The 26,933-nt window shown below is 42.6% G+C and overlaps 1 protein-coding gene across 3 annotated transcripts in view; it reads right to left on the reverse strand.

Moving 5' to 3' along the window:
• AMBRA1 (autophagy and beclin 1 regulator 1) overlaps positions 1-26,933 on the reverse strand; it is a 121,388-nt gene that overhangs the window by 58,351 nt on the left and 36,104 nt on the right. For 2 of the 3 annotated variants that reach the window (XM_026035131.1, XM_026035129.1), the window contains 2 exons: positions 14,790-14,873; positions 14,142-14,242 (listed from right to left, as the gene is read on the reverse strand). In XM_026035131.1, coding sequence (XP_025890916.1) covers positions 14,142-14,242; positions 14,790-14,873 — 185 coding nt within the window. The remainder of the gene's footprint in view (positions 1-14,141; positions 14,243-14,789; positions 14,874-26,933) is intronic. The other variant, XM_026035130.1, reaches the window with a different exon arrangement.

Consider the following 26,933-nt stretch of genomic DNA (forward strand, 5'->3'; position numbering starts at 1 on the left):
CAAACAGGTTTTATTTCCTTTTAGGGCAGACTCGACCTTAATCCAACTTGAATTAACTCATAATACTTCCCCAGGATGCTAAGCAGACCTGACCCAGAAGCTGCCATCCAATATAACCAATGCAGCTACACCAATGTATTTGTAAACCAAGTGCAAAGGGAAATTCAGACACTGTAAATGGGGCAATCTCTATTTGCTGGTTGACATTAAGATTTTAGATTACACAGAATCAAGATGTGGAACAGGCCAGGCTTTGTGGGAGATAGGGGTCACAAACTAATAGGAAACCTTGGTGAGAGGCTCCAAGATCTCATCCTCTCACCTGCAGAACCTAGAGGTTTAGCTSCCACCAACGTAAAGCATCAGCACTGATACCAACCAGAACATGATGAGTAATCCAAAATATCCTCTGAGTTCTAGAGCTCAGGGTAAAATTATATCCCCATAGGACAATTTTGTTGGGAGACCAGCATGTATATTTTCACAGTCAGCAAGCTGGAGAGAAGGCATTGTTTCCARATTCCCTACTTTCAATTAAGGCACTTAACACCCAGGCATTATATATGGGCACCCAACATCAAGAACCTTTAAACAAAAGGAGCTTATGGCAGAGGAAAGCTCATTATCAAGCTCTCAGAAGCAACTTCTTTTTTTCCAGTGAGAACTACAGTACCAGTAAAGCCTACTTTGCAGATAACAATTTATTGTTAGGGATATTAGCTCCTGCACCCTGTTCCACAGACATTCTGCTGGTCCATAGTAGCTGCCAGGTGTCACAGACGAAAATAAATCAATAAATAATAAATAATAAAATATCACATTCGCACTACCCTGACCTTCCCCCACAGTAACATAGTAACATGTCCAGTTAACACTATTTTCCTTGTGAGCAGCAAATTCACAACAAGGCTTGGCCATCAGCTTCCATTGCTTTTTGTATTAACAGAAATATGCACCTAACAAACAAGGGGTCTTCTGTGCAGCCTCAACAGCCAAACCAAAGCCTGGAGAAGGCAGAAACACCCTCCCTTCACACCCCTTCCACAGCTTTCCCTTCCACTCTCTTCACCCCATCAGGACTGCAAGCTCTTTAACCTGTTACTGTCTCCACTGTTACTGTCATTCCCTTATGTATTTCAGTATTCACTGTCTGTCCTTCCTCACAGGTGGTCAGTCTATAAACACTATCAGTCATCTATCTGTCCTCAACTCTCTCCTTCCTATGTCTTCTTTCTTATCTGTTCTGCCAAAGGAGTTCTGAATTTTTCTCCAATCCTTTCATGAGGAGTTGGGGTTTCTTTGCCTCCTTTCCTCCAGTCATCCAGTCATGCTCCTCACCAGCTTTCGTGCCTCTCCCACTCTGGACACCAGTTCCCATGTCACCATCTATTCGCAGGACACCTCCAATGCTCCAACACCAGCACCACAAGATGAATTCCCTCCACTTCACGGACTATTSCCGCCATTTCCTCCGGGAAGCCACAGGGCTCTAGCCCAGCTGGGCAGGAACCAAGAGGCCGAGAGCTCCTCAAAGGCCGTGCGCGCGCGGCACGCCAGGAGACCCGCGTCCCCCGGTGGTGCCGGCCTGCCCACACGAGGCTGCTAATAGGAACAATTGTTTGAGAGAAGAAAGAACTTCTCCCGCTTAACCGAACCCACGCCTGCAATCCCAGCTCCCTTGTCACCACCTTTGACTCATTCCTCAAACCCTCCCCTTCTCCAGCCTCATTTTCTCTGTGCAGAAGCTCAATTACTTACAAGAAAGTTACAAAATGACATTACTTACTCCATCTTTCCCTCTTTTCCTCCCCCTCCTACAGTTTCTTGTCACATACAGAAGCATCTTCCCAGCACTTCTGAGCGTTATACCCACTACAGTGATTTTATCCTCATCTCCTTATTTCTTTTGTGCTGATTTCCATCCTTTACCATTTGTCAGTATACCTTCTCACTGCTCTCCTCTTTCTTCTCATAATACAAAATATCCGCTAAATTTTTACATCTTAAAATTTCTCAGATTCACTGGACAACGCTTTGGATGTATAGAGCAAGAAGGGAAAAGGATCACGGTCACCTCTTGCTTCCTTCTGATCCTTTCATCTCTAGCTCTCAAACTACATTGTGTCACTTCCTAACACTCACCCTTTTTTTCTTCTTTTTTTTTTTTTTTTTTTGACAAAACTGCTGTGTTTAGTATCAGCTCTGAAATTATTTAACGGATCATAAGCCAAACCTATACACCCTCTTCCATCCACTGCTGCAAACAASACAGGCGGATTGAGGATACTGGATGCAGCTTAAGTTCTGGTTTCAAGCAGTCGTAGTCATTTCAGGCAGTGCTTGAGGCAAGAGAAAGAGATACAGATCTTGTCCCTAGGCGAGACAGAGCCTTTTTCTTGAGGCCAGGCTGACAGGGAATTCAGCAGGATTTGGTAGCCCAGAGCAACTGCTCCACAGATGAAATCTTGGCTCATTGCACCTGCTGATTTTGAACTCTCAAACATGGTAACTCCTGAACGCCAGGAAAAGCTGGATTATGGGCAGCACTGAGTCCAACAGGAGAGAGTGGCAAACTGCTGTCCAAGGAAGCAAAATAGAGTCACTTTTAGTAGCTCCTGCTCAGCTCAGAACCAACTCCCTCATCTGAATGAAGATCCCATCTCCTGTGCTCCACACCCCAGAAGTGGCATTAGGCCTTTCCAAAAAAAAAAGGCAGTGGAGGGAAAACAGGGAGAACAGACCATCAGAAGGATAAGCAAAAATCAATTCTATCTACCATTTACCTTCGATTGAGCGTTGCAATAGCAAGTTGAAGGGTTGACGTGAGTTTACACAGCACTCTCATCCTGCTCAGGGTTTTTGCTTGCTATTGCAGTAACATTACTGGGGTCCCCGGCTTGACTGTCTTTAAGAGACTGTCCCACCCAGAACATTTGCTACCTTTTATGGATTCAACATCCACAACACTTGTAGCTTTTATGGTTTGGAAAAAGGCCACAGACTATATTTATTTCCATGGGCTCTGTCYTTACTAAGCTCATTTTCAGCACTTCTTCAGCCTCCATACAGAGAAGGACTTGTCAGCACAGCTTACATTAAGATAAAACACAGTATTTAGGACAAACTCACAAGTTAAAAGTAACCTGAAAGAGGTCTGCAAGTTGTGACCAACTCACACCACCTTCCTGTGCATCTTCCCCACATCATCAGGGAAACCAATGAGACCAGAACCATAAAAACAAGACAATAATATTAAATAGAGAAGACAATATGCTGAGGAAAAGGTACCAATGCAGCATCTAATAGCTAGTGACAATGTTAATCTTGCATACACTAAACAGATTCACGCATTACTCAAATACTGAAATTCCAAGGTATCAGCCATCAAGATTCAATAACAGAGTCAAGGGAAAGGGAGCCAGAAATCAATATGCAGCATCTTTACCACATCCCTTATGTAACTATGTTGCCATAGCAAGAGTTTCTTATGTTTTTATGCCCAGGTGTCCATAAAAATCTATATGAAGGCACTCTATAGGGTAAGGAAATTTGCCCCTTTTTTTTAATGTTAAACAGCTAAATAAACAAACAACAAAAAAAAACATGACTCTTCTCCATAAGTTACAGTCTAACATTGCAGGTTGCTGGGCATTTCTATCGTGTTTGCACAGACTGCACAAATTCCCTGTACTCCCTCTGTGCTCCAGAGTGTGGGTAACCTTTTCCTTCTCTAGTCTTTTTTCTTTCTTTTCTTCTCTCTTTTTTTTTTTTTTAAAGAGACAATTTGTGGGAAATTACTTTTGTGGCTAAGTGAGCTTTACCACCCACAAAGAGACGTGTCCCCAAGGGGCCCTACCAGCCCACAAAAAGATGAGCACTTCTGCAAAACGTCACCCCTTCTGATACAATGATATCCAGAAATTCATCACTTTAACAATGCACACAAAAGGAATCAGCCCCAGTCCTTCAATTGTAGGAACGTTATCATCTCCCCAAGCTACATTTCTTGCCATTCTAGGTCTCAGAGCAACCTTTAGCTTCAAAGCTACCAAAACAGGAAAGGCTTATTGGGACAGCCCACACGAGCAGATAGGATACAAGCTTTCTCAGCTACCATCCTGGGGCACTGGAACAAACCAGCTCACAGCACAGTGGAAATGGTTGTCTGGAGCTCTCCTGCACTGCAGCCACTGAGAACATCCAACCTGGACTCCTGCWCGCCAGGAACTGTGGATTAGCACCAAGCTCAAACATTCTTTGAGCTCAGAAAGTATTTTCACTAGTTTAAACACTCCAGTTAATGAAGAGAAACACCTGCTTCAGAGGTTAACTACCAGAAGGGAAGGGGTGAGCTTTATGCAGCAGAACCTGAAGGAAAAAGGAAAAAACAAACARCCTTGCATTATCAGTCAAACATTTTCCATTTGCTTCCAGTCTAAATTGGTCTGGCGTCAGCTTCTGCATCCTCTTATGCCTTTTGTCTATTAAATTAAATGGTGCTCTATCAGAAATCTTTCTCCCTTACAGATATATCTAGACCAATCAAGTAGTTTCTACTTCTTTGATTACCTAACCACATTAAACTTCTTTAATGTACAGATACAAGAGCTGCAAGTGGATTTGCACATCGTGTGGAATGGCATTGCTAAGATCATATACAAATACAACAACAATTTCCTGCTCCCTGATATTGTCTGCCTTATATAAACCCTTAGAACCATATMACCACAATAGGAATTCACATTCCCTTGGTTTATTCATCAAAAATTCCCAAAGGTATTTTCAGAATCCCTGCTTCACCCAAAACAGCATATAAAACCTGCAAATACAATTCATGTTACTTGTGGCAAGTACGTTATCTCACACTGGACGACAATAACACTTTCCCGCAGTGTTCCTTTATTTGGATCAGCACAAGGGATTAAGCAATTGCAAGAAACATCTGCTCTCCAAATAAAGGAATTGAGATTGCCACTGTCATACGCTACACTCTACTATTTGCATATGGAGATTGCCATAGTCACGCTCCGTAATTTGCTATCTGCAGATGAAAGACTGGAATGGATTAAACCTAACCCTCAAACTCCTGGTTCTTCAGGAGGCCAACAGCACCACAGCAGCAATGCTGCACTCCAGGTTTCTAACAGTACCACACAGCTGGTTTAGTTGGAGCACATCATGTCTTGAGCCCCRAGTCACGGTACAGAAACTGCTTCCTTTAACTGTTCAAATAGCTCAAGCTGTTCAAATGGTTCAAAATCTTCCATACCAGTTCAGCCTAGTTTAGGGCCTTCAGCATCACTCCACAGAACACCTTTCCAAAAACATACATGGAGACCTAAGTGTACGCTTAAATCTGTCCTTTAGAAACAGCAATCATCACTCCCGTCTTCTTCCCAACAGGATGGGAAGCACTTCAGGTCTCCATGTTTGGAAACTGTTAATCATTTACAGGACCTCCTGTGGAGCATGAGAAAGGGGTGGTCATACGTATTTCTCCAAAAAGAAACTCTTCCAGGACAGCCTAACCAAGGACAATGCATTGCAAACATCTACACAGCTCTTGAAATGCAGCCAGTCATAGACAATGTCTGGAGCACTTGAGTTAAGGCAGATCTTCCCAACTCATGCCAATCTCAGTGCGGTCACATTWCCAGACACTAGCCAAAAATCCCCTGATACTTCAGATCTCAAACATATCCGGTAAAACAAAGTGGCCTGCATTTGCTCTGACTGGAAAAGCTATGCTCATTTTAATCAGTGATAGCAAAAAAAGAGTAAGTTACGCTCCTAACACCCAGCAGCTAACCTTCACCAAATCCTTCTACGGGCACTTACTCTATGTAAACAGCTGACCAAGGGTTTAGGTTCAGCTCACCAGAAGAGACAAAAAAATAAGAGAATCTTAGCACAAGGCTAAATATTCTCAAATAAAGCTAGCAATTAAGCATTTTCCAGTAAAGTCTGCTCTCTCACAGACAAGCCTTGAAAAAGCCAGAAGTCCTCTGTAGTCAAAGTCACTGGAGGGTTTTATAAGAGGTTCAGCAGATTACCCCATTACATACATCTAGCCATACCTTTATCAACTAGTGAAATATAAGTTTAACCAAAACAAAATTTCTCTCACCTATAGCAAGTCGAAAACCACTTCACTGCTCCTGTGTACTTACATGGTTCAGAGAATCACTGAAGAGCTGAGTTTGGAAAGGACTTTGAGAATTATCTAGTCCAAGTTCCCTTCTCAAACCTGAGTGAATTACAGCAGGTTGCTCAAGACCACATCAAGACAGCTTCTGAGTATCTCCACAGCCTCCCTGGGCAACCTGTGCCAATGCTCAGTCATCCTCACAGTAAAGATGTTTTTCCTCACGTTCTGACCAAACTTCCTGAACTTCAGTTTGTTCCTGTTGCCTCTCATCCCTTTGCTGGGCACCACTGAGAAGAATCMGATCCCATCCTCTTTACACCCTCCTTTCAGATGCTTAAACACATTGATAAGATCCCCTACTTAGTCTTCTCCAGGCTGAAGAATCCCAATTCTCAGCCTTTCCTCATACAACAGGAATTACTTTCAGTGAAGGGACAGCTCTTTCCATATCAAAGATACATGCAATAATATCGCAAGTTTATTGTAGAAGTTAAACTGGTTTGGGAGCCTCTACACAGGCTTTGGGAGCAGTCTGATTAGTGGAATCACATGGGGGTAGCATGTCRTAACAGTTCTCTCTTAAAACAATGATGTTTCTTGCGTTAATTCAAGTCTGWTTACTCCCTCTTTGCTTCAGTCTCCAGGGCTTCATATTCCTAATGCCCCAGCTGAAGAATTCAAATGGAACCTGTTCAGAGCCAGCAACACAGGAACCTCTGTGCCCAGAGCAAGCAGCAGAGGCCCGGGGTAAGACAGGCACTGAAGCAGGCAGCCCAAAGCACTCCAACACTTTCATGCTGCCTCTGCTTTCTGTATCTGATAGCAAAACRTTAGCAGTGGATATCAAAAAGAGGGTAAGTAACTGCACAGATTCTTGCTGCAGCATTTGACATTTTGGATGGGAGGGAAAGAATAACTGGGAACAACACAATCAACCTTCTCCATCATATAAAGGCCATGCTAACGGCTTCCTCTCAACATTACATGCTCTCCGCTTTCACAAGATGTCCAGTTAGACAGAACTARATCATCTTCTCTCAAAGCACTACCTGTTTTCGCTGAAACCAATGCCACCAGCTCAGGAACATATTGGGGTCTTTGCTGAGGACTAGTATTTCAAAAGAGATGGGCTGTGGCTCATTCAAAACCTAATCCCAAACCTAATACCTTTCATCCTTCACTAGCCAAGCTACAAAGCTACAGCCTCACGAATGCTACAGTCACTGTACAGTCACAAGAATTTAAATATTACCAATTGATTTCCATTTTCTTAGCATGAACACACTAATTCCTACCTCCCGGGGAAGTTCACAGTTGGCATTCCACTTTAAGAATGCTTGCTAAGAAGTTCAGTTTCAGACCACAGTTATGATGTGATATAATCTTGGAGCCACTACTACACTACAAAGCAGAATTCAAGAACCAATGCAATACTAAATAAAGCTAACTCACAGTATATGATATTATCATCTCATCCATCTACAATAACAGTCTATCTGGGTATTTTATTTAAGGGATACTCCCCTGTGACTGTTAATACTTYCCAGGTGAAATACCATTCTAGGAGAACAGCAGTAGAAGAAAGGCTAAGGCAGGTGGGAGCTGAGCTCTGGCAGCTAAGCTTCATGAAATCTCAGTGTAATTATGCTATTAGAACAGATGAAGCTGCTTTACAAATGAACTCTTAAATAGGAGTATGTCACATAATTAAAGTCTTCTCCACATTTCCAAAATCTTGTTGACTTCAGAAGTTTCAGTACTGCACTGGGGAAATCAGCACCGCTGTGAACACCTGAACAATTCCCCAGAGGCACTGTCTCCGTTCCCTTCCGCAGCGAGCTTGCCTCTCGTGCACTTTCTGGGCAGCACTGCATCCTCTTTTCTTATTCACATTGACTGCACGGGAAGTTGCACTTTCACATGCATTATAAACAGTTCCCGAGTCTGTCCTGAAGAGGACAGGGGTCTATCGACCTACTGTCACAAAAAAGGTAAGTGTTTCAAACCTTCTGTGACACTTAGTGAGCACTAACTTAGACCACGGAGGAAGCACGGAGAGAATGAGGTTACTCAGAAGTCCAATCTTTCCACATCAAGCAGTTCCCAACAGACTTGCAACAGAAACACACTGCAGCAGGAGCCACATGGTTGCTTTCACCCTAGAGCCTTATCCTATTAAAGATCTGTTTACTGTAAAAAGGAGGATCAGGACACTACTCCAAATTCATGTTGCTGACCTTCTTCAAAAGGCAAAAGTAAGTTAACAGTAAAAAAAAGTCAACGATACATTTGAAGTTATGGTCCCAAAGCAACAGTCATTCCCAGGCAACTGCTGAGAAAGCCTTCCCAGAAAGAGCAATGCAGACAGTGAGAAAAACAAGCACACATCAGAGACGAGAAAAATGTATTTTCCCATCAACTCTTGCTCATCATCTGCAGCTCTGAAGTCACCTGTCTCAGTCTCCACAGTTGTGCACCACTGTAAGCACATTTCAAGGGTGAAGACATCGTAGAATAGAATTCACAGCTCTCCAAGAGATACCACAAGCAACAGAACAGGATTAGGTCATGGGAACTTGAGCAGTGGGAATCAATCACACCTCCAGTGCCAGAGGAACTGGAGCATCTGCCTGAGATACTGTTTCCAAGGCAACCAAGCCAGCCTCTTATCACCATCACTCTTCTCATTAGAGCARAAGTGAAGGGTTACTGAGCTAATTCTAGGTGCAGCCGTAACTAATTCTCTATCCACTGCCCAGGCATCAGGAGCTCATCAACACCCATTTCAACTGGTCCTGGGTTGGACACACTAGCACGTACTTGAGAGGCGAGCTCTTAGTGATCAGAAGGAACATGCACTAGGAGGCACCTCAGCTGCTGGGTCTGGCTCAAATTTGGACCCATGAGAGGTCACTGCCCTAACTCTTACTAGGAGAAATAGTAAGTTAAGTCTTACTTAACTTACCAACCAAGACTAACCAACGTTAAGTCTTCTCATCACAGAAAAAGGACAACACTTATCCACCTTCTTAATACATGTTTTTTCACAATGAAACTTTAGAATTGTGTTCTAGTTGTTTCTGGTCCAAGTATAGAAACAAGACACTGAAGCTCTGACTCAAACACACGTGACCTGAAACTCTGCCAAGAATCCAAATATTCACAAATGGGATTGCATACGCAATGTTGAGGGAAACGGCATCTGAGCAGATGCTGAACATTATACTTTGGAGTCACACATCCCAATCAAGGGCAGGCTGTCAACACTCCAACATCATTACCTTTAAGAGGGTTGAGCAAGGCTTCAGCTCTATTCCAGTAAAAAGGCATAAACAGCCATCACAATCTGCGTTACATAGCTCATTATATAGAGATAACCACGGCTATACTACTACCACCTTTATATTAGGCCACTGTCTGGCTAGGAGCAGGCTATGGAAAATCTCAAAGAATGATGAAGCTCATTCTTTGAATAAGGGCAAGTGTTCAGCCTCTGGTCTGAACCTATTACCTTGAAATAGCAAAGGAATCACTCAAAAACCGAAAATGAAGAGTGTCAAACAGCTAAGTCCTTATGTCAAGCTTAGTTTGGATCTCCCCATCAGGTGCAGGACTCGCAGCAACTATGCTGAATTGCATTTATATGGGTAAGTCTTGTTGGCAATGGCAGAACAGACAAACACCATCTGTGTTCATGCAAAGAAAAAATATTTTATGTATTTTATGAGCTACACAAAAGTGAATAAATGCCTATAAAAACAAAGGGAGGTGAGACAGAAGCATTTCACAAAGCTAGGTAACCACATCTTAAACCAGCAGACTTCATATGCAAGTCTCCTGTTGAGCATCAGGAATGAAACTGGCATCTGTGCTCAAATTTAAAAGCTTCCTGCAGGTTCCTTGACAAACACTGATTTTCTTCCTCCRAGTTCCCACTGAATTGAAAGTAAAGCATTTTTTATTCCACTACAGCTCTCCGTCTACCACAAAGTAGCCAGGTAATTGCTATAAAGCCCGAAGGAAAAGCTCATAAAGACACACGARGGGTCACAAGCACTAGGTCAGCAGCGAATTAGAACAAAGATCAATCTGAGAAAGAAAGCAGGCGGCAGAATTATTCAGTGCCAAGAAAAACAAACAAACAAAAAACCAGTAGGAGGTCACAGACATACAAAACTGAGCTGCATGTTCCTTGATGCAAAGCCTGGCATGCACATCACACTGCTGAGCTCGGCAGCACTAGCAGCTCCCATTAGCAGAGGTGCACCTTCATGCCACAGAAKGGCTGCTCAGCACCTCCTGGGAAGCACAAGTGCCCCCCCCAGAAGGGAAAAACACAACAAAACTAAACCCACCTCTGTGAGCTGGCAAAGGGAAGAGGACCCAAGAGACTAAAAGACTAAAGCAGCCCCAAAGCACTGTGTTCTACTTGCTATATTGCACACAGCAGGCCATGGCCTATGGAATTAGAAGTCAAAAGGTAATTTCTCCCTTTCACCAGTTTCAAAAAACACTTCARCTAGGTTTCACTTTATAGACTTCTCCTTGGAAACCATAACCTCATCACTTCCGTCACGTCAACAAGGAAAAGAGAGTCCAGAGGGTAGCTCACAACCCACACTACCAAGAGCTTTAGAAAAGCTGCCAAATGAACTCTCAGATTTTTGATGAGTCTTGAAATAATAGAGGAGTGTGGAAGATTGAAAAATACGCTAGTGTTATACCAGTATTTTAAAAGGYTGAAACAGGATGAGACATGTCAGTCTTGTCAGCCTGACTTTGATTCCAGGCAAAATAATGAAAAAGCTGGTATGAGACTCAGTTAATAAAGGATTAAAGGAGGACAGTGTAATTACTGCCAATCAACACAGACTTTACAGGAAAATATAACTTGTCAAACTAACAACACTTTTTGGTGAAATTACAAGTTTGAACGCTAAAGGTAGCAATGTTGATGTAATAAATTTTGACACGGCGTTTTCCTTGGTGCCACAAAGCACAGTGATACAGCAGATCATCCCAGCTAACTGAGAGGCATAAACCGTACCAGGAGACGAGGAGTCAGTCAGAAGGGTGCTGTCAGGACTCGTTTTTTGTTCTAAAACTAAATGCAAATTAGCTTTATGACATGTAGATATGTCTGTCACGTTGACTAGGATTGCTTCATTCTCCCCCTGAACTCCCACCTGCTTCATCCATCTGTTGTCCCCCTCTCACATTTTGCCTGGGAGTGCTCTGGAGCTCTAACCTTGACCTAAGCTCCTGCCTAGCATCTTGGAGCCCCAATGTACTAAAGGAGCTGTTAACACTATACTGATGTGCAATGTAACGCACAGATTTACAGGGATGCTGTGTTAGCCTCTGCTGAGGCAACTTSTAAGTTTTAGTGGTTCATTAAACTRGGCTGCTCAAAGAATTTATTCCTTAGACGCTCTTACCTGGCCTGCAGCTATTGCCTACAACATTCGCATGAGAGCAATACTTAAACAACGGGAAGTTGTTTATGCAAAGCAGACAGCTGCAAGTAAATGCAGACAGAACTTGACAATAAGAACTCTGACATTTAGAAATTCACCACACTACAAAGCAATTCCCACACCCGTAAGATCTGTCAACTTCTCTTATTTTCTCTCCTCATCCAGCACTAACAGGGGATGGGGGCAGGAGAGAAAGCATAATTGGGTATTTCCCCCAAACAGTTCTTACTGATATTTGACCACAGTTAGTGCACTACAGAAGCCTACTGTTAGTGTTTAGCAAACTGTCAGATTAGGAGTACAGTTTCTTGGCATCTCTCCTCGAGTGCTGGAGATGTTGCATAAGAAATATATTTGGCATTTACAAATTTAAACATAATTCTGGATACAGGGTTGGATCGGGCAYGCTAAAGCAATCAAGCTTAGATTAGCCTGTGTTAATGGGAACAGGATCGATTTTCCTCCAACAAGACTGGTAACCCTGGCCATAAGTGCCAGTCCAGGGCTAATGTACCTGTCAGCTTGAGCAGAGAATTTTGCCATGCTAGTGAGAACTACAACACCTTGTCCTGGCCCAGGCTAAACTAAAAAGCAAAGCATACTATAAGCACTGTAACCTTCAGGAGCTCTGATGTACAATATTTAAAACGGCAATACTGCTGACCAACTTGGCTTAACACATGCAACCCTCTGGTTATTTCACAATTCTAACCCCATTTTCTAGTTCTCATCTCCCATGGTTCCACCTAATATTTACGTCTTCAGTTCTCCTAGTTTCTGTAACAACGCTAACGTGTTTTTAAACACAAGTASTGCATTCTGAAAGATGAAATTGTGGCTATAAAGTAAAATAAACAGAATACCACAAGGAGCTATTGCGCTAGCAGAATGAATCATTTCTGTATTTAAGTCAATAAAAGCCGTTACTGTGGAGTCCCAGCCATTTCCAGTGTAAGGTACCATGATGCAGGAAGAACCAACAAACATTGCCTTGAGTAAGCCCAACAAAGTACCATACAGAAAAGCCTGGCTTTGTCTCAACACCCTATTATTACAACTTGTGTCTTCTTTTCCCAATCTTAGCTTACATGCAGCACCCACACGCATGCTGGGAGCCAAGTTGCCTAAACCAGGCAAGGGGAAAAAGCCAGGCTGTTTCGCCGCCACAAAGGAACAAGGCAAACTGCAAGGAGCTGTGCAGGAGCTGTGTTGAAGGCAGGTGTCTCCCAAAAGGCCGGGCTGCAGGGAAGTTCGGCAGGGTTGCCTGGCAGCAAGTCGCTATGTGCAGCGTGCGGGCTCCACGTGCCCGTGCCCAAGCCCACACAGTGAGCCAGCACGGGGAGGCATGTGCGTCAGCTCAGCCACAGCATCGCTCCCCTCGCTCCTCGGAGAAGGGGTGGAGGTGCTTTGGACTCCAGCCTTTGGTTGCTCTCCTGTTACTGGGGCAAAAGCAAGGGCTACAAACCACACATGCACTCAAACGAGACACAAAAATCCAGGAGATGCTTCTGGCTTTTAAGAGTCAGGAATCAGCTACTGAAATTGTATTAAAAATAAATGAATAACACCACCACCGGCACAAATACCGTCAAATTARCTGTGCAGAAAAATCAGAACAATTCCACACTGAAATGTTTAGGAAAGCTCCACCAATGGAAGTTCTTAAAACTGTTTAGACAAATCCTGTTAAAAATAGTTTAGGTATGGCTGAAATTGCCTTAGGATAAGGAAACAGGCTGCACAGCCTCTTCAGAGGTCTTCCAGTAACCCTTCCAGTGATGCTTCTGTGATCGTCTACAGAAGAGAAAAGCAGCATAGCCCAACCTAACTGTCCTGCATCTTCCCTCTTTCTCYCTAAAGCTCCAAGATGCTTCCCCTGCCCTGGGGCGTTAATTGCAGAGAAATTCGTATCCAGCCAACAAACACCCTCAAAATTGATGCCATCCATAACAGTTTCATTCATGAGCTGCTGAAATGCCATATTCCTCCTTTTCTGCAGCATTCCCCCTCATGCCCCACCTCCGCCTGCCCTTTAGGGCTCCCAAATGCCTGTGTGCTGTATGTGGTGGCAGCAGAGTTCTTAATATGCACTTATTAAGATCCTAATTGAATCCCGCACTGCCTTGTCTGTATCTTGCCAGCCGGAACACGAACAAGGCACCCTATAATTCAATTAGAAGGACTTGCAGCAAGCTGATCATTAGTCTGTCAGGTTGTTAAGAAAAAGACATCTAGGAACAGGGGAGGAAGTTAAACAAAGGGAGATTTGTTAACAGCAGCCCTCCCCAATTCATGCAGAGATACACACATTTTGAAGTATGGAATCTGCAGTGCCCAAGCACTTGAAGGAAAGCTCATGACATCCCTGTCTAGCAGTCTTCTCTAAACAGGACTTTTCCTCAAGAGACTTGGATAACATCTCAGTGCTTGGAATTAGAGGTCTCCTGATCAATCCTTCTACACACAGATACATTAAAAATACCACTAATGCAGACCAAACAAGAAAATCTCATTACCTGCCAAAACCCTGTTGACAGAGGAATGGGTGGCCAAGCCAGGTTGTCCACGTTCATGAAAAATCCCAGCATAAGGCAAGTATTCTGGCAGCAAGAAGCGTCTGCAAAATAAAGAGAATAAATTTATATGGTGAAAAAAATACCAAAGCACTAGAGCTCTGGAGAGCAACTTTTTTTTTTTTTTTTTTTTTTTGTGAGAACAGGACTGAATTGCAGCAGGCTATAGCACAGGGAAGTGTGAACTCCTCTGCTGAGCCATCCACTTCAGTGCTTCAAACAAGAGGCAAGTTACTGATCAGATCCTCTCCAATCAATGTGGCTGTGTTGATCAACACTAAGCTTTCTAATTGCAAAACAGCAAGTCTTGCTGAGATTCCCAGGAGATTTTCCTCTCTCTTCTATTCTGCTTTCACATGATAGCCCCAGCTTGCGGGTAAGAATTGCTAAGACAAAACTCTCCTTTGACTGTGCAAGGATGAAACCACATTAATGTGCCAGCAAAGAGGTCTCAACAACTGCAAACCAAGCAAACAGCAGCTCAGTGCAAGAAAAAAGTCACCTGAAAGTACCATAGAGCTGTAGTGTCACTGGTGTCTTCCAGATTTTCAAACTCTTTCAGTGTCTCTCACACACACACACGTGCCTTACCTGGGGACAAAGCGCCCCAGCGATGGCGCGGACATGCGGGCGTTCCGGGGAGCTCGGTGCCTGGATCGGTCTCCATTGTCCCTTCAGCAAAAGAGAAGAAATTATATATACACACATATATATAAATACAAAAATAAACACACACACACACACACTGCACATTAAAAAAAGGAATCTGTGTAATAAAGGAAAGAAAAAATTCTCAAGGGAAAGAAAAATTTATCAATACCAATGTCATCTCGAGATTACCAGTGAGTTTTAATGGTTCTCTTGCATGAATCATATGATTCTAAAGTTCTGAATTCATACAACTTCTTATACCCAAGGCTCCTAAAATTTTAAATACGGGTCACCTGAGCAATAACATACATCTTCTGCACATTTTGACAGCATCTCAAAAATATCAAATTGCAGAGAGTTGACAAAAATTCCAAAGAAAGAGAAATATCTSAATTTGGACTTGGAGAGCAAAAGCAACCACACCACAGGCCTGAGGGGAACTTCCTCATGGGCAGAGAGATCTGTTAAGTTTTACTCCTTCATTTCCAGCAGTATTGCTAATGGATCATAACCTGAAGAATATTCTCTTGACCTCCTGTAAGATCTAGTTTAAATGTCTTTATAGCTTAAGATAATCTCATCCTTCACAGGCTTTTCCAGGAAACTCAGAAATACTAAGTGAAATCAGATAAAAATACAGCTCCCTGAAATCCCTCATTCTGTTCCACAATAAATGTGCCTTGTGGGAATGAAGTGGAAGGCTCTACTATATATGGTCCTACAGTAGACAGGAAAACCTTCAACCTTCTTTCTCAGGAAAGTGGCACAGCCCTGGAACAGGTGATCCAGAAAGACTGTGGAATCACCATCCTTGGAGSTCTCAGAACTCAGCTAGACCTGACCTAATGTCTGCAACTGCCCCACATTGAGAAGGAACCTCCAGGGGCCCCAGCCAACAAAATTTCTTTAATACTTCATCCATATGTTGCACACTATTTACAMACATTCAGAGCTAAAATTGCAAGGAAATTAGCAGGACTCCAACAGAACATCAGTTCCTGAGCTCTGGAACTGATCTCCCCAAGGCTGTATTCTCAATTTAGAAGTTTCCTTTCTGTGTGACCTTGCACAAGTGGCAAGTCTGCTCTCCATGCATTCCAGACCCTCATCTGTAATTGAGTGGTACTTATCTCCTTCCCAGGCAGTTGCAGGGAGAAGATTATTTGCAGAGCCTTAGAATCACTAGAAAAGCAAGTATTCCTCCTGCAAGACACTAGCAGCACATTCCTAACCCACTCCAGCAAGCTGTGCGTGTGGGGATGTTTTTTAAAGGCAGTGAGCAAGAAACGTGGGTTGAGAAGAAAGTCCATTACGTGGCTGTTTCCCACACATTTGAGGAACCAAGAACACAAGAGCAGAGGTTGTTCTGCAAAGCTCATTAGCATTTCAAACTATTCCACCAAAACCAAATCAAAAATCAAAGCTCAAGCTTCCACTTCTCCTCCCATTTCCCTGCAGACGCAGCGTGTGCAGTTTGCAGCCAGAGACACAAAGCTCCTTGCCCTGAGGTTTCTGTGAAACCAGCAGGATTCCTGAAATCAGCAAAGCAAAAGCTGCCACCGCTCCTTCCTCGGAGGCCACCAGCCTATTAAGAAGGGGATCAATAACAGAGGGAATACTGTGAAGTYGAGTGCTGATATATCAACTTTTCCTGCCAAGGAGAAGCAGCTAAAGGGGACAGCAAGTGTCATGTTCCAGATCTTGCCACACACAGTTAAAGACAGTAGAAGTCAGGCAGGCAATACACTTTTTAAAAGTGCTTGTTACTGGTTTTGAAACGATGCTGATGCACAGCCCTGTGAGTAAAGGAGCAAAACTGTCTTCAGAATTTGCATTCACTTTGGACGTTTACCAGAGTTAGAAGATGCTCTTGACAGCCAAGTAGCAGCAAGATGAACAAGAATAGGACTGTACAAAGGAAGAACTTTCCAGTTAAAGAGAATTTCCATAACAGATTTTGAAAGAGTGAAAATAAAGAATTAGTTTTTGCAAACTGAAAAAAAAGTAAAGTCCCCCCTACATGGTACTTATCAAGAGACCTAATTAAACTAATTATTCATATTAGTTCTTTGGGTTTGGTCCTGTTTTTTTTTAATGCCACTAGTCAAAGTTCTTTGCATCTGTCAAGTGATTTTGGACACATATTCCAGTCAGCTAGACTTTCTCACGGTCTAGGAGCACTGGTCCTGTCCTGTCCCATTCATGTATATACATCATTCACCACAAAAAGCCTACCTATATGAGAAGAAAACATAGACTAAACTTCATTTTCACCATAACAGACATAGCAACCTATTTTCTCCCCATCCAACTTCCACACTATCCCCTAAAAAGCCAAATTATTACTGCCCTATACCCAAGTCACAGGATTTGGAATGAGAAATACTGACTATCCACTGAGCGTGCCACAATTTTTGTTTACCATAATGCATAAGGAAAGCATAAGACACCATCTTGTAGCTGTCCATGTGAAAGAGCAATATTACCCAACAATTACCCGGAAACCTTAATTCACAGTGTCATTTACCTCTAAACTCTCATGCTAAGCTCTATGTAAGGACGCTTCAAGCAYCTACTGCTGAGAAGCTGGAACAGCCGAGGTGCCAGCTGAAGATTATTTCAGCGCCTTCTAAAAAGGAAAATAAGAAACCCTACAGATCAGTGAAGATAGGTGGCACTTGGTGTTATTTCTGTACCGCATACAGCCTGCTAACAGAGGGACGAGCGCAGATGTTAGCACGACTGGCGCGCCAGCGTGARGCCCTCCTGCAAGAAATGAGAAATTTCCAAAGGTCTCTGCAGCACCAGTGAAGATCTCGCATTCTGCTTTCTGTCTAGTATCAGCTTCCTACAGATGCATCAGCTAATGATTTGCAGCCTGTAATCTAATTCCATAACACAACCTGAAAGAACGGATCCCCCAGAATAGTAAAAAGTCTCTTCTGAAAACCAAGCAAATAACCCTCTTGTAAACATAAGTGAGACAAAAGGATAAATGATAAATAGAGATAAACGGGGCTGAGTCTAGTTGGACACCTGCGGCCAGTACTGGGCTCAGTGTTGCTCAACTTGCTCATCAATGGCTTGGACAAGGGGGCAGAGGGCACCCTGAACGAGTCTGCAGATGACACCAAGCTGGGTGGAGTGGCCGACACTCCAGAAGGCKGAGCTGCCATTCAGAGGGACCTGGACAGGCTGGAGAGTTGGGCAGAGAGGAACCTCATGAGATTCAACAAGGACAAGTGCAGRGTCCWGCACCTGRGGAGGAATAACCCCAGGCATCAGTACAGATTAGGAGTGGATCTGCTTGAAAGTAGCTCTGCGGAGAGCAATTTGGGAGCCCTGACTGACAAGTTAACCATGAGGCAGCAGTGTCCTCAAGGCCAACAAGGTCCATGGGATCYTGGCCTGCATYAGGAGGAGGGTTGCTAGCAGGTTGAGGGAGAGGATTGTGCTCCTCTGCTCAGCTCTGGTGAGGCCGCACCTGGAGTACTGGGTGCAGTTCTGGGCTCCCCAGTGCAAGAGGGATGCGAGGGTCCAAYGGAGGGCMACAAAGATGATGAAGGGACTACAGCATCTGGTCTTATGAGGAAAGACTAAGCGAGCTGGGCCTGTTTAGCTTAGAGAAGACKGAGAGGGGATCTTATCAACATGTATAAATACCTGAGGGGAGAATGTAAAGAGGATGGGGCCAAACTCTTCTTGGTGGGGACCAGTGACAGAACAAGGGGTAATGGGTACAAACTGAAACACGGGAAGTTTCATCTCCATGTGAGGAAGAACAACTTTACTGCTTCAACAGGCTGCTCAGAGAGGAGGAGACTAACAGAGGTTGTGGAGYCTTCTTCTTTGAAGATCTTCCAAACCCACTTGGATGCACCCTGTGCCCCACGCTCTAGGTGTCCCTGCTGAAGCAGAAGGGTTGGACTAGATGATCTCTAGAGGTCCCTTCCAACCTCAACCACTCTGTGATTCTGTGAAAAAAGTGCCACTTTCAGTGCTGCAACAAATCTATCCTTGGTCACATGCATGCCTTGGTGACATGCATGCCAACATATGCAAATAGCACATGGACTGCAATGGAAAAAAAAAAAAAAAAAGAAGGAATTAAACAACTCACTAAGCAAGGCAGAGAAAAAAAAGTCAGAGGTAATCAGCATGTAAAGTGACATAGGAAACAATACCATAAGCAGTGAATACCATAATGAGTAATTTGGCTTAGGAGGAAAGTGGCAAAAATGCAGAAATGGTCAAAATAACTTTCTAGGGGTTTGGCTCACAATTCTGCTCATGAATAACCTGTTTAGATACCAGTATGARATCAATCAAAACGATAATGCAGAGATTAGGAGTTACTGGGGGGGGATATACAGAATACTAAACTAACACTAACATAGAATAGTGCACAAAAAGAGAGGAATTCAAACATACTCAAGGAGGCTGATTGAGCTTTAAAAGCACAGAGAAAGGATGAAGTTTCATCCTAAACTGGATTAGACAGTCAAAGCTTCTTTTTTTTTCCTGCTCCTGTTTTGTTGGCTTGTTAAGCGAAAAGACTGACAATGCAGATAAAATGGAGCAACAGTGACAGCTCTGAAAAGAAAGATGAAGATGCAGCACTACACATCCAAAAGTTAGGAGAAAAGGCATTCTTTTCATCTGATAAATTGGCTACCGCATTAATCAACTGAGTGGATATAGAAGACAGAAAAGCAGAATGTAGTCAAGATTGTTAGAAACAGAAAAACACATATCTTGGCAGGAATTATTCTTAATATTTAGAGATTGTTGTATCAGGAAGTGAAATTACACACAGCATGGGATTTTTAATGCAATCTGTTGGTCTAACTGTTCCCATTAGAGTCAACATTAAAACTCCCACTGACTAAACTGGCAGGAGAATTAGGTCAACAGTGGCCACTTTGAAAACTCATTCAATTAGGAGAGCCAGTACCAGCAAGTTGCACGAGTTCCTAAGAATCTGATTATGCCAGGCCAACCCAATTCCTGTGTGATTTTCAGCATTTGATAGTGCTTCATGTGCTCCAACTCAAAATGTTAAATCAATTTCTATCAAAAAGGTTAGACACTTAAGGAGAATAGGAACACTAAATAAATGGTGGAGTGACAGGTACAACATCTTGCAGCATTTGCACAAGATTCAGCTGCACCATCTTTACATGACAATAGAAAGAATAAAATATTTCCTTAGTACTTCAAGCATAAAGCTTTTTCACTAACTTGCTTATAATCGTGTATGATTGCAGCAAGTTWTTTAAGAACAGATAGGGAAGGCAGGAACAGCATACAAATCACATCAGGCACTCAGTAGAAGCTGCCAGAAAACACCAGCCTATTTAGCTTGTGATGTTAGCACATCGATTCTCTCAAGTCTGACCCCAGGTTCTGTACAGAGGTATGTGAAGGATCTCTGATCAAATTGGCCCTACCAAAGGATCAAGAAAGATCCCGAGGCCATGGAGCTCACAGGATTCTCTGCTGAGTCCGATGGAAGCAGCGGGCATCCTGTGCAGGGAACCCCCACAAGAGCTGCACAGGACTACAAAGCAAAGCATGTGCTTTCCTTGGGAAGGGTGTGGAAGTAATAATGATATAAGTAATAAATAGACATAAGTAAACAAAAGATATAAGTAATAAACAAATAGAAAAGACACATTACATTGCTCTGTGAATCTAGAAGTGTGAACCACTTTGAGGCATCATACTGATGAGTGAGGGACATATGCTGCAGAGACCAGAGCTAGCAAAATACATCATGCAGCAAGTGATGAAGAAGGTAGGTAAGTCCACACCTGGTACCTTTCAATTTTCACGTCTTCTTTTGAGGAACAGAAAGTCAGGCTTTTGCTAGTAACTTTAAGGGAACACCAGAAGAAAAAAGGAAAGAATAAAATCTTTCAGCAACTTATCTAATAAACTTCCAATAAAACAGAAGTAGCTCCGCAGAAAGCTGGTTACTAATGGCTGTCCTGATCACAACAAAAYTAAAAAATAATAACAATAAAAAACCTCCCCGGCCTTGATTATCGCTTAAGAGGGCCAATCAGGGAGAAATGAATTTCAAAGATGAATAATGGCACTTCAGAAGATCAAGTATTTCGGAGAAGCAGCACATAAGTGAAGATTGATCATCTGGTCAAGAGAAAGAGCAGCACTTGCCTGTTACATGCAGAGGATCATTTCAGAAAAAGACTAATTTGTAACTACATTGACTCACTCTTACCTAGGCACAGAGAAGCATTAGTTATATATATTAGCAATAGTTGCCTCTATTTTGACCACCTCACTGTGTGGTGGGCTCATAAATTGATATAATCTTTTAGAACAAGGCAAACAGGCACCATAGCTACAGTGAATCACTAAAAATCAGAAGCTTCAGAAAACAGAGAAAGTTAGAGAATTTCTACTCCCCAGCTAGAACTGGCTATGAGCATTAGAAAAACCATTAGACTCAACATTTTATAAAAATGGAGCATCCCAGATTACAACCACCCTTTAATTGGTGATTTTCCAACATTATTCAAAGATGAACATAACTAGGGAAAATTTCACCATGGCTAATTGTAACCACCAGGAAACTTCACAACTGGTTTTGATCAAACACAGTTCATAAGGCAGCTGCCTCATCAGACTTCAGTACCAGAACTGAGGGTCAAAAGTAAACACCACCTTTTTGTTTTYGTTTTCCACTATCACTCTGCTGCTCTTCCAAGAGAAATACAGGTAAAAACACAACTGCACAATCAACCCTACCCTTTTGGACCTCCACGCGTGCAGGATGCCAGCTGCTGCCAGCTCTGCATGGCCAGCAACAATCTCCTAACAGCCAGTTTCCTAATCACTCTAAGGCCAGAAGACACCTATCAGATGCCATACATTGCCTTAAGATTATTTCACTGGTACCAAATAAAAAGAATGAGCACAGCCCATAAGTAGTCTCAGTGGCAGAAACATTCAGATGGGTGAAGCATCCCATCTTGAGAAGTCCAGGCCAGCAATGATGCTGGATACAATGGGAGCTTGCCTAGCAGTGGGTGGCTTCCAGAAGGCCCTCAACTCTTCCACCACTCTGCTAGGAAGCCACTTGCCCATTTCTGCAGCCTGAGCTAATGGAAACATTATTCTGGAGAGGTTAGCAACACCCTGGAGTACAGCTAAAAGAGAATAGTCGTTGCCTGTCACTACATCCAGGCAGTAGTATTAGACATTAAGACAAAGATAAGGAGACCAAAATAAGACTTACAAAAATCAGAGATAAGAAGAACAGGGAAAATGAAGCTGCAGGCTACTCTGAGTAGATCACAAATCAAATTAAGACTCTAATCCTTGAAAAGTGAAGTTCAAAGTATAGATTCACTATCACTCCCATTCACCCAGGACTTGTGAGCATTCTTAGCTGGCAACTGTGTCTAAGATGATGAATATAATTAACATAAATTGCTATGCATCTAGAAGCAACAACCCAATGCTAAGTGCTCAAGAGATCTTTAGCAAAAAGAACAAAAAATGACTGCTAAGTTCCACAAAATTCAGTCTGCCTTGAAAGCTCCTTTTGAGAAGGGACTTCTTCAAAACCAATGCGGCAGAACCATTTGAGCTGAAAACCAGGGGTAGCAGTGATGACACTAAAGGCAGAGCTGCATATATGAACGGGCTCTGGAAAGAAAATAATAACAAAGGCAGGCACATGCAACGAATAGCAATCCTGTTTTTAATATCTCTGTCTGAACTCAAATAACGAAACAGTAACATGATTTTTATTTGTAGTGACTCAAGCAAGAGAGACAGGTATGACAAAAACTGTCACATCTCAGCCTTCCAGAAAGCTATTGCTGCTTTTTCTGCAGTATACTTGTGCACCAAGGATCCTAAAGATCTCTGATCATCAGCATTTAAGCAGCAGGTAGAGATCACATCTATTCTTACACATCACTTCTGCAACGAAGAGGGGGATTCACTGGTCCAATCTCTTTCAGAACCCTTACAAACACTATTAATTGACAGGTCATCAGTGTGGTCTGGATAAACTACCTTACTATCACTAAACCAAATGCTAAAATTGATCAAACAATCTCTCTTATCTACCTTCACTCTGCCCTAGCAGCCTATTTGGCATTCTCTCCAACTCAACAAATACACACAGGCAACTGAATTACCTTACAGAATAATCCTCTTCCCTTACCTCTAGGCTATCCCTCCAAAAGGAGAGGACTGCTCTCAGTTGCTTTTCTGGAACTGTAAAGCAAAACTCTGCAATTATTTCAAGGCTCTCAAAAACTTTAGCCTCTCTACCCTCTATTTTCTCCTGGAAAGAAAAGTTGGTTCCTACTTTCAGGAATTTCCTCTAAAGAAGCTGTGAAGGAAGACAGCAAAGACAAAGATTAGCTGCATAAAAAAAAAGTCACCAAGTTCTGCTCGTGAACTCTGTGCAGCTGATGTGCTAAAAGAAAACAGCAGGTGCATTGTGAATTGATTGCATTTCTTCAGATTCATGCTCCAGTTGCTCTGTGCCTCCAGGAAGCGATGCTATATGGTAAGATTGAAGGGTATGACTGGGTATGAATATAACCATGGAATTCCTTCATAAGAGTGGGGAAGAAATTACTTCTAGAAGTGGTAACCTCAATCTCTCTCTTCTTGTTCACTGAACCTTCCAAGCYGTCTTGGCCATTGGGCAAAAAACATTTTTATTTGTACTATGACATACAAATTCCCTCCCCGAATCATTTATATGATTCTACTTGACAAGCCATAGAGAGAACAGACCCCAAAACCTAAACTATCCAGATACGGAGCTGAAGAACCACATTGTCGTGGCCACTACAATTCCCCTTGACTTTCTTATCACATAGTGCTAATTCAGACACTATTGCTCCCAAGAATTTGCTAACTAATAATTTCAAGTACCAATCCACAYATCGATCTTCTTACACAAAGAAGCTAACAAGGAAAGACACTTTAACYGGAGACACTCCAGAGAAGGGTGATTTCCTGAATCTCTCAAATGAGTATCATCCCYAATTTCCATCTTAGAACTTTTTAAGGTAAGAGATTACTGAGGTAACATAAATTTGTTGCTCCAGCTGCAAAAGTGACAGAAAAACAACCAAGAACGGCAGAGGAAAGACATGGTATACACTAGTACATCTTACCCACTTAGAAAAGATCCCTGCTAGACACTCATCTGAGAATCCAACAGGTCTATATCCAGAGCATGCCCTAACTGGAAGAGTTTAAATTTGACAAAGAAAGTTAAAAAAGATTGCATGAAACCTAGTAAGCTTTCCACAGCAGATTCATTACCTCTGCAATGCCACAGCCTGCTTCCACCGAAGCACAGTACTCATTATGGTCACAGGAAAGCAATGTCAGCAAGCAGTGACATTCTCCGTCTGGGTGTTCAGTAGTGTTGCAGAAGCAAATCAGGAAGGTAAAGCACCRAAACAAGACCCCTTGTTTCGCAGCAAGGCTGCAAAGTAAAGCCCTTCTCATTGTACAGAAATAATACAGCAAAGGCTGTGCGACTGTGCCATAGCCACAGACCAGCAAGGATCTATTCCAGCACTGATCCTTCTGGCCAAAGCAAGAGGAAAAAATCGTGCAGACATTAAACAAGTGTAATTGCTAGTCTCCTTCATATCTATATTCTACCAGACAGGCCACTCTTCAAAAAGCAGACAGAGGAGCCGGGCCCAGTCCCACCTCCAGCCTTTGCTCGAGCGCCGCGTGGAGCCRCAGGGCAGGGTTTCAGCCCGGCTTGCAGCCAGCAGCGCGGCGCTCTGGCCTAAATATCTGCCTTTCAGCCTGACACGCCAAAGGAACCGAGATTCTTTCCCGTGCTTACTGCAGACAGGAAAGGGAGGGAAAGAGACAGTTGGAATTCATCTGCAGAAACATCTCTACATTATGACAGCAGTGACTGACAAAGACTCCAATATGAATAAAACTACTTTTTTAGTTATGCCAAGGAGTTAGAGTAGTTTCACCCTCAGTACAGATAAATCCACTGTCAGAGCTGTTTCAGACCAATGGAAATCTCTGGAAGAGACCTGGTTAAACTCAATCCAAGAGCTTAAACTTGTAGATTTTGCTGAAGCAAAAGCAGATTGGCGCTACAATCTAAATTTACTGTCTGTTCCAAACATGAAGGGACACTCAAAAACACCTGGAAACTTCAGCTTCTCTGACCTGTCTACAAAAAAAAATCTGGTTTTACCAATTATGCTGGAAGAATAAAGCAATGTCATTCTCCATTTAGAAACTTTTATCCCAGAATACAAGAAGCCTTTTGTTTTTAGCTTAGGATTCTGCTAAAGTTAACCTAAAAACCCACTCATATCAATTTATCTGTTAGTAACCTTATATTATAATCTGTATATATATTACAACCTGTATAAAATATTCCAATGCACACATGATTATTTTACACTTGTCAGCTGTATTTAATAAGCAGTAAGATGACAACAGTGACAGGTTAAACACAGGCAGCACATGTAGAAAGATAACATCTTATTAGAACAAATAATACGGATAAATYTTGTGTCTTCCCACCCTCCAGTAACAGCTAGTACAATAACAGAATAGTACTAATCTCCAAATTAAAAAAAAAAAAAAGAAAAAAAAAAAAAAAAGGCCCCTTATGTTCTTAGACCAGTATCACACCTATCACTACCACAAATCAAATGCATTCACAGATGAATTCAAATAAAATTCCATTCCTCAAACACAGTCTGGAGAAAACGGCATCAGAAGACTGACAGCAGGGAAGACAGGACCTAGTTTGAGCGTCACAGGTCCTACGTGCAGAAACAGTGCAGAGGCCAAGTTCCACATRTCCCTTACTTGTTCATTTGGCAGACAAAGCTAAAATACACAGCAACCATAGTGGGAAAGCCCTAAGAAACCCATGAGAGCTGAGGAAGGTCTGGCCCTTGACATCCTGTGCAAGCTCAGGGCTCCCTCCCTACTCTGCAATCAAGAACACTAATTGATATTTTATTGCCACTTACACCTTTCTCCCGAATCTCTAGGAGGAGAGTGAAGGGGAAGATAATATTTACCAATTGCATTGTCCAGATAAGAAAAATAAAGCATCAAGGCAAATTGATAACGCTTTTACATCAGACAAAGCTCACTAGAGTCTGGGAGAAAAGCAAGAGCTGTAGACAGCAAAGTAGATGCAAAGTAGATTGTTCCCTCTCCTACCTCCGAGCCTGAAAGGTTGGGAAGCCAGAGCATGTACAYGATGCCAGAACAAAATAAATGATACTGCTTAGGTGAGAAAGCAAAGTAGTTGCAGAAATAAGGGAGCCAAGGGAGAAGAAGATAACTCTGCATAAGGAAAAATCTCATTGTGAAGCATCAGCAGAAGTCAAATGAGCCATGAGACAAGTTCCAGCTCAAAAAACCCTGCAGAGCAGCTTCCTGTTATCAGCCAGGAGAGATAACGAAGCAGGGATGGAAAAKGACAGAACATCCCGGATGAACAGAAGGCCAATGTTCAATATGGAACATTCAACCACCAAGTTCAACTCCTGCACAGTRAGGAATAAACTATCCTCTTCCATTAGTGAGAAATAAAAGACAACTGTAGCAGGCTGATTGACTTGCTACCCTGAACAAATGCTCTTACTGCAGGAATATTATCTGCGGAGGAAAATATTTCTTTGAAGGTATCTGCCTGGCTCTGTGAATGGAGAAGCTGCCATCCTTTCCTTCCTCAGCAGAACAAGTTGCCCAAATGAATGGGACAGAATAATGAAAATACTAAGGTTTATGGCTGCTTGACATCCTCCCCACAAAAGAGGCCCAGTAGCCACTACATTTCTGCTTCTCTACACCACAAAGCTGCCTTTAAAAGCTACTAGGTAGTGATTCTTCTGCATATCCCTCTTCATTTACATCTTACATAAGCAGGGCCACAATGACAGGGGAAAGACATTTGCTCACCCTGCACTTCCAAGTATTTAATTGCCAGAGCATGAAACGACAACTTCACAATTTCACAGCACAGCATTCCACAGGGGAGACACAAGAAGAAGAAGAAGAAAAAAAAAAAAAGAA

Source organism: Nothoprocta perdicaria, unplaced genomic scaffold (genome assembly GCF_003342845.1).
Source record: "Nothoprocta perdicaria isolate Ctin4 unplaced genomic scaffold, notPer1 scaffold_156, whole genome shotgun sequence".
NCBI lineage: Eukaryota > Metazoa > Chordata > Aves > Tinamiformes > Tinamidae > Nothoprocta > Nothoprocta perdicaria.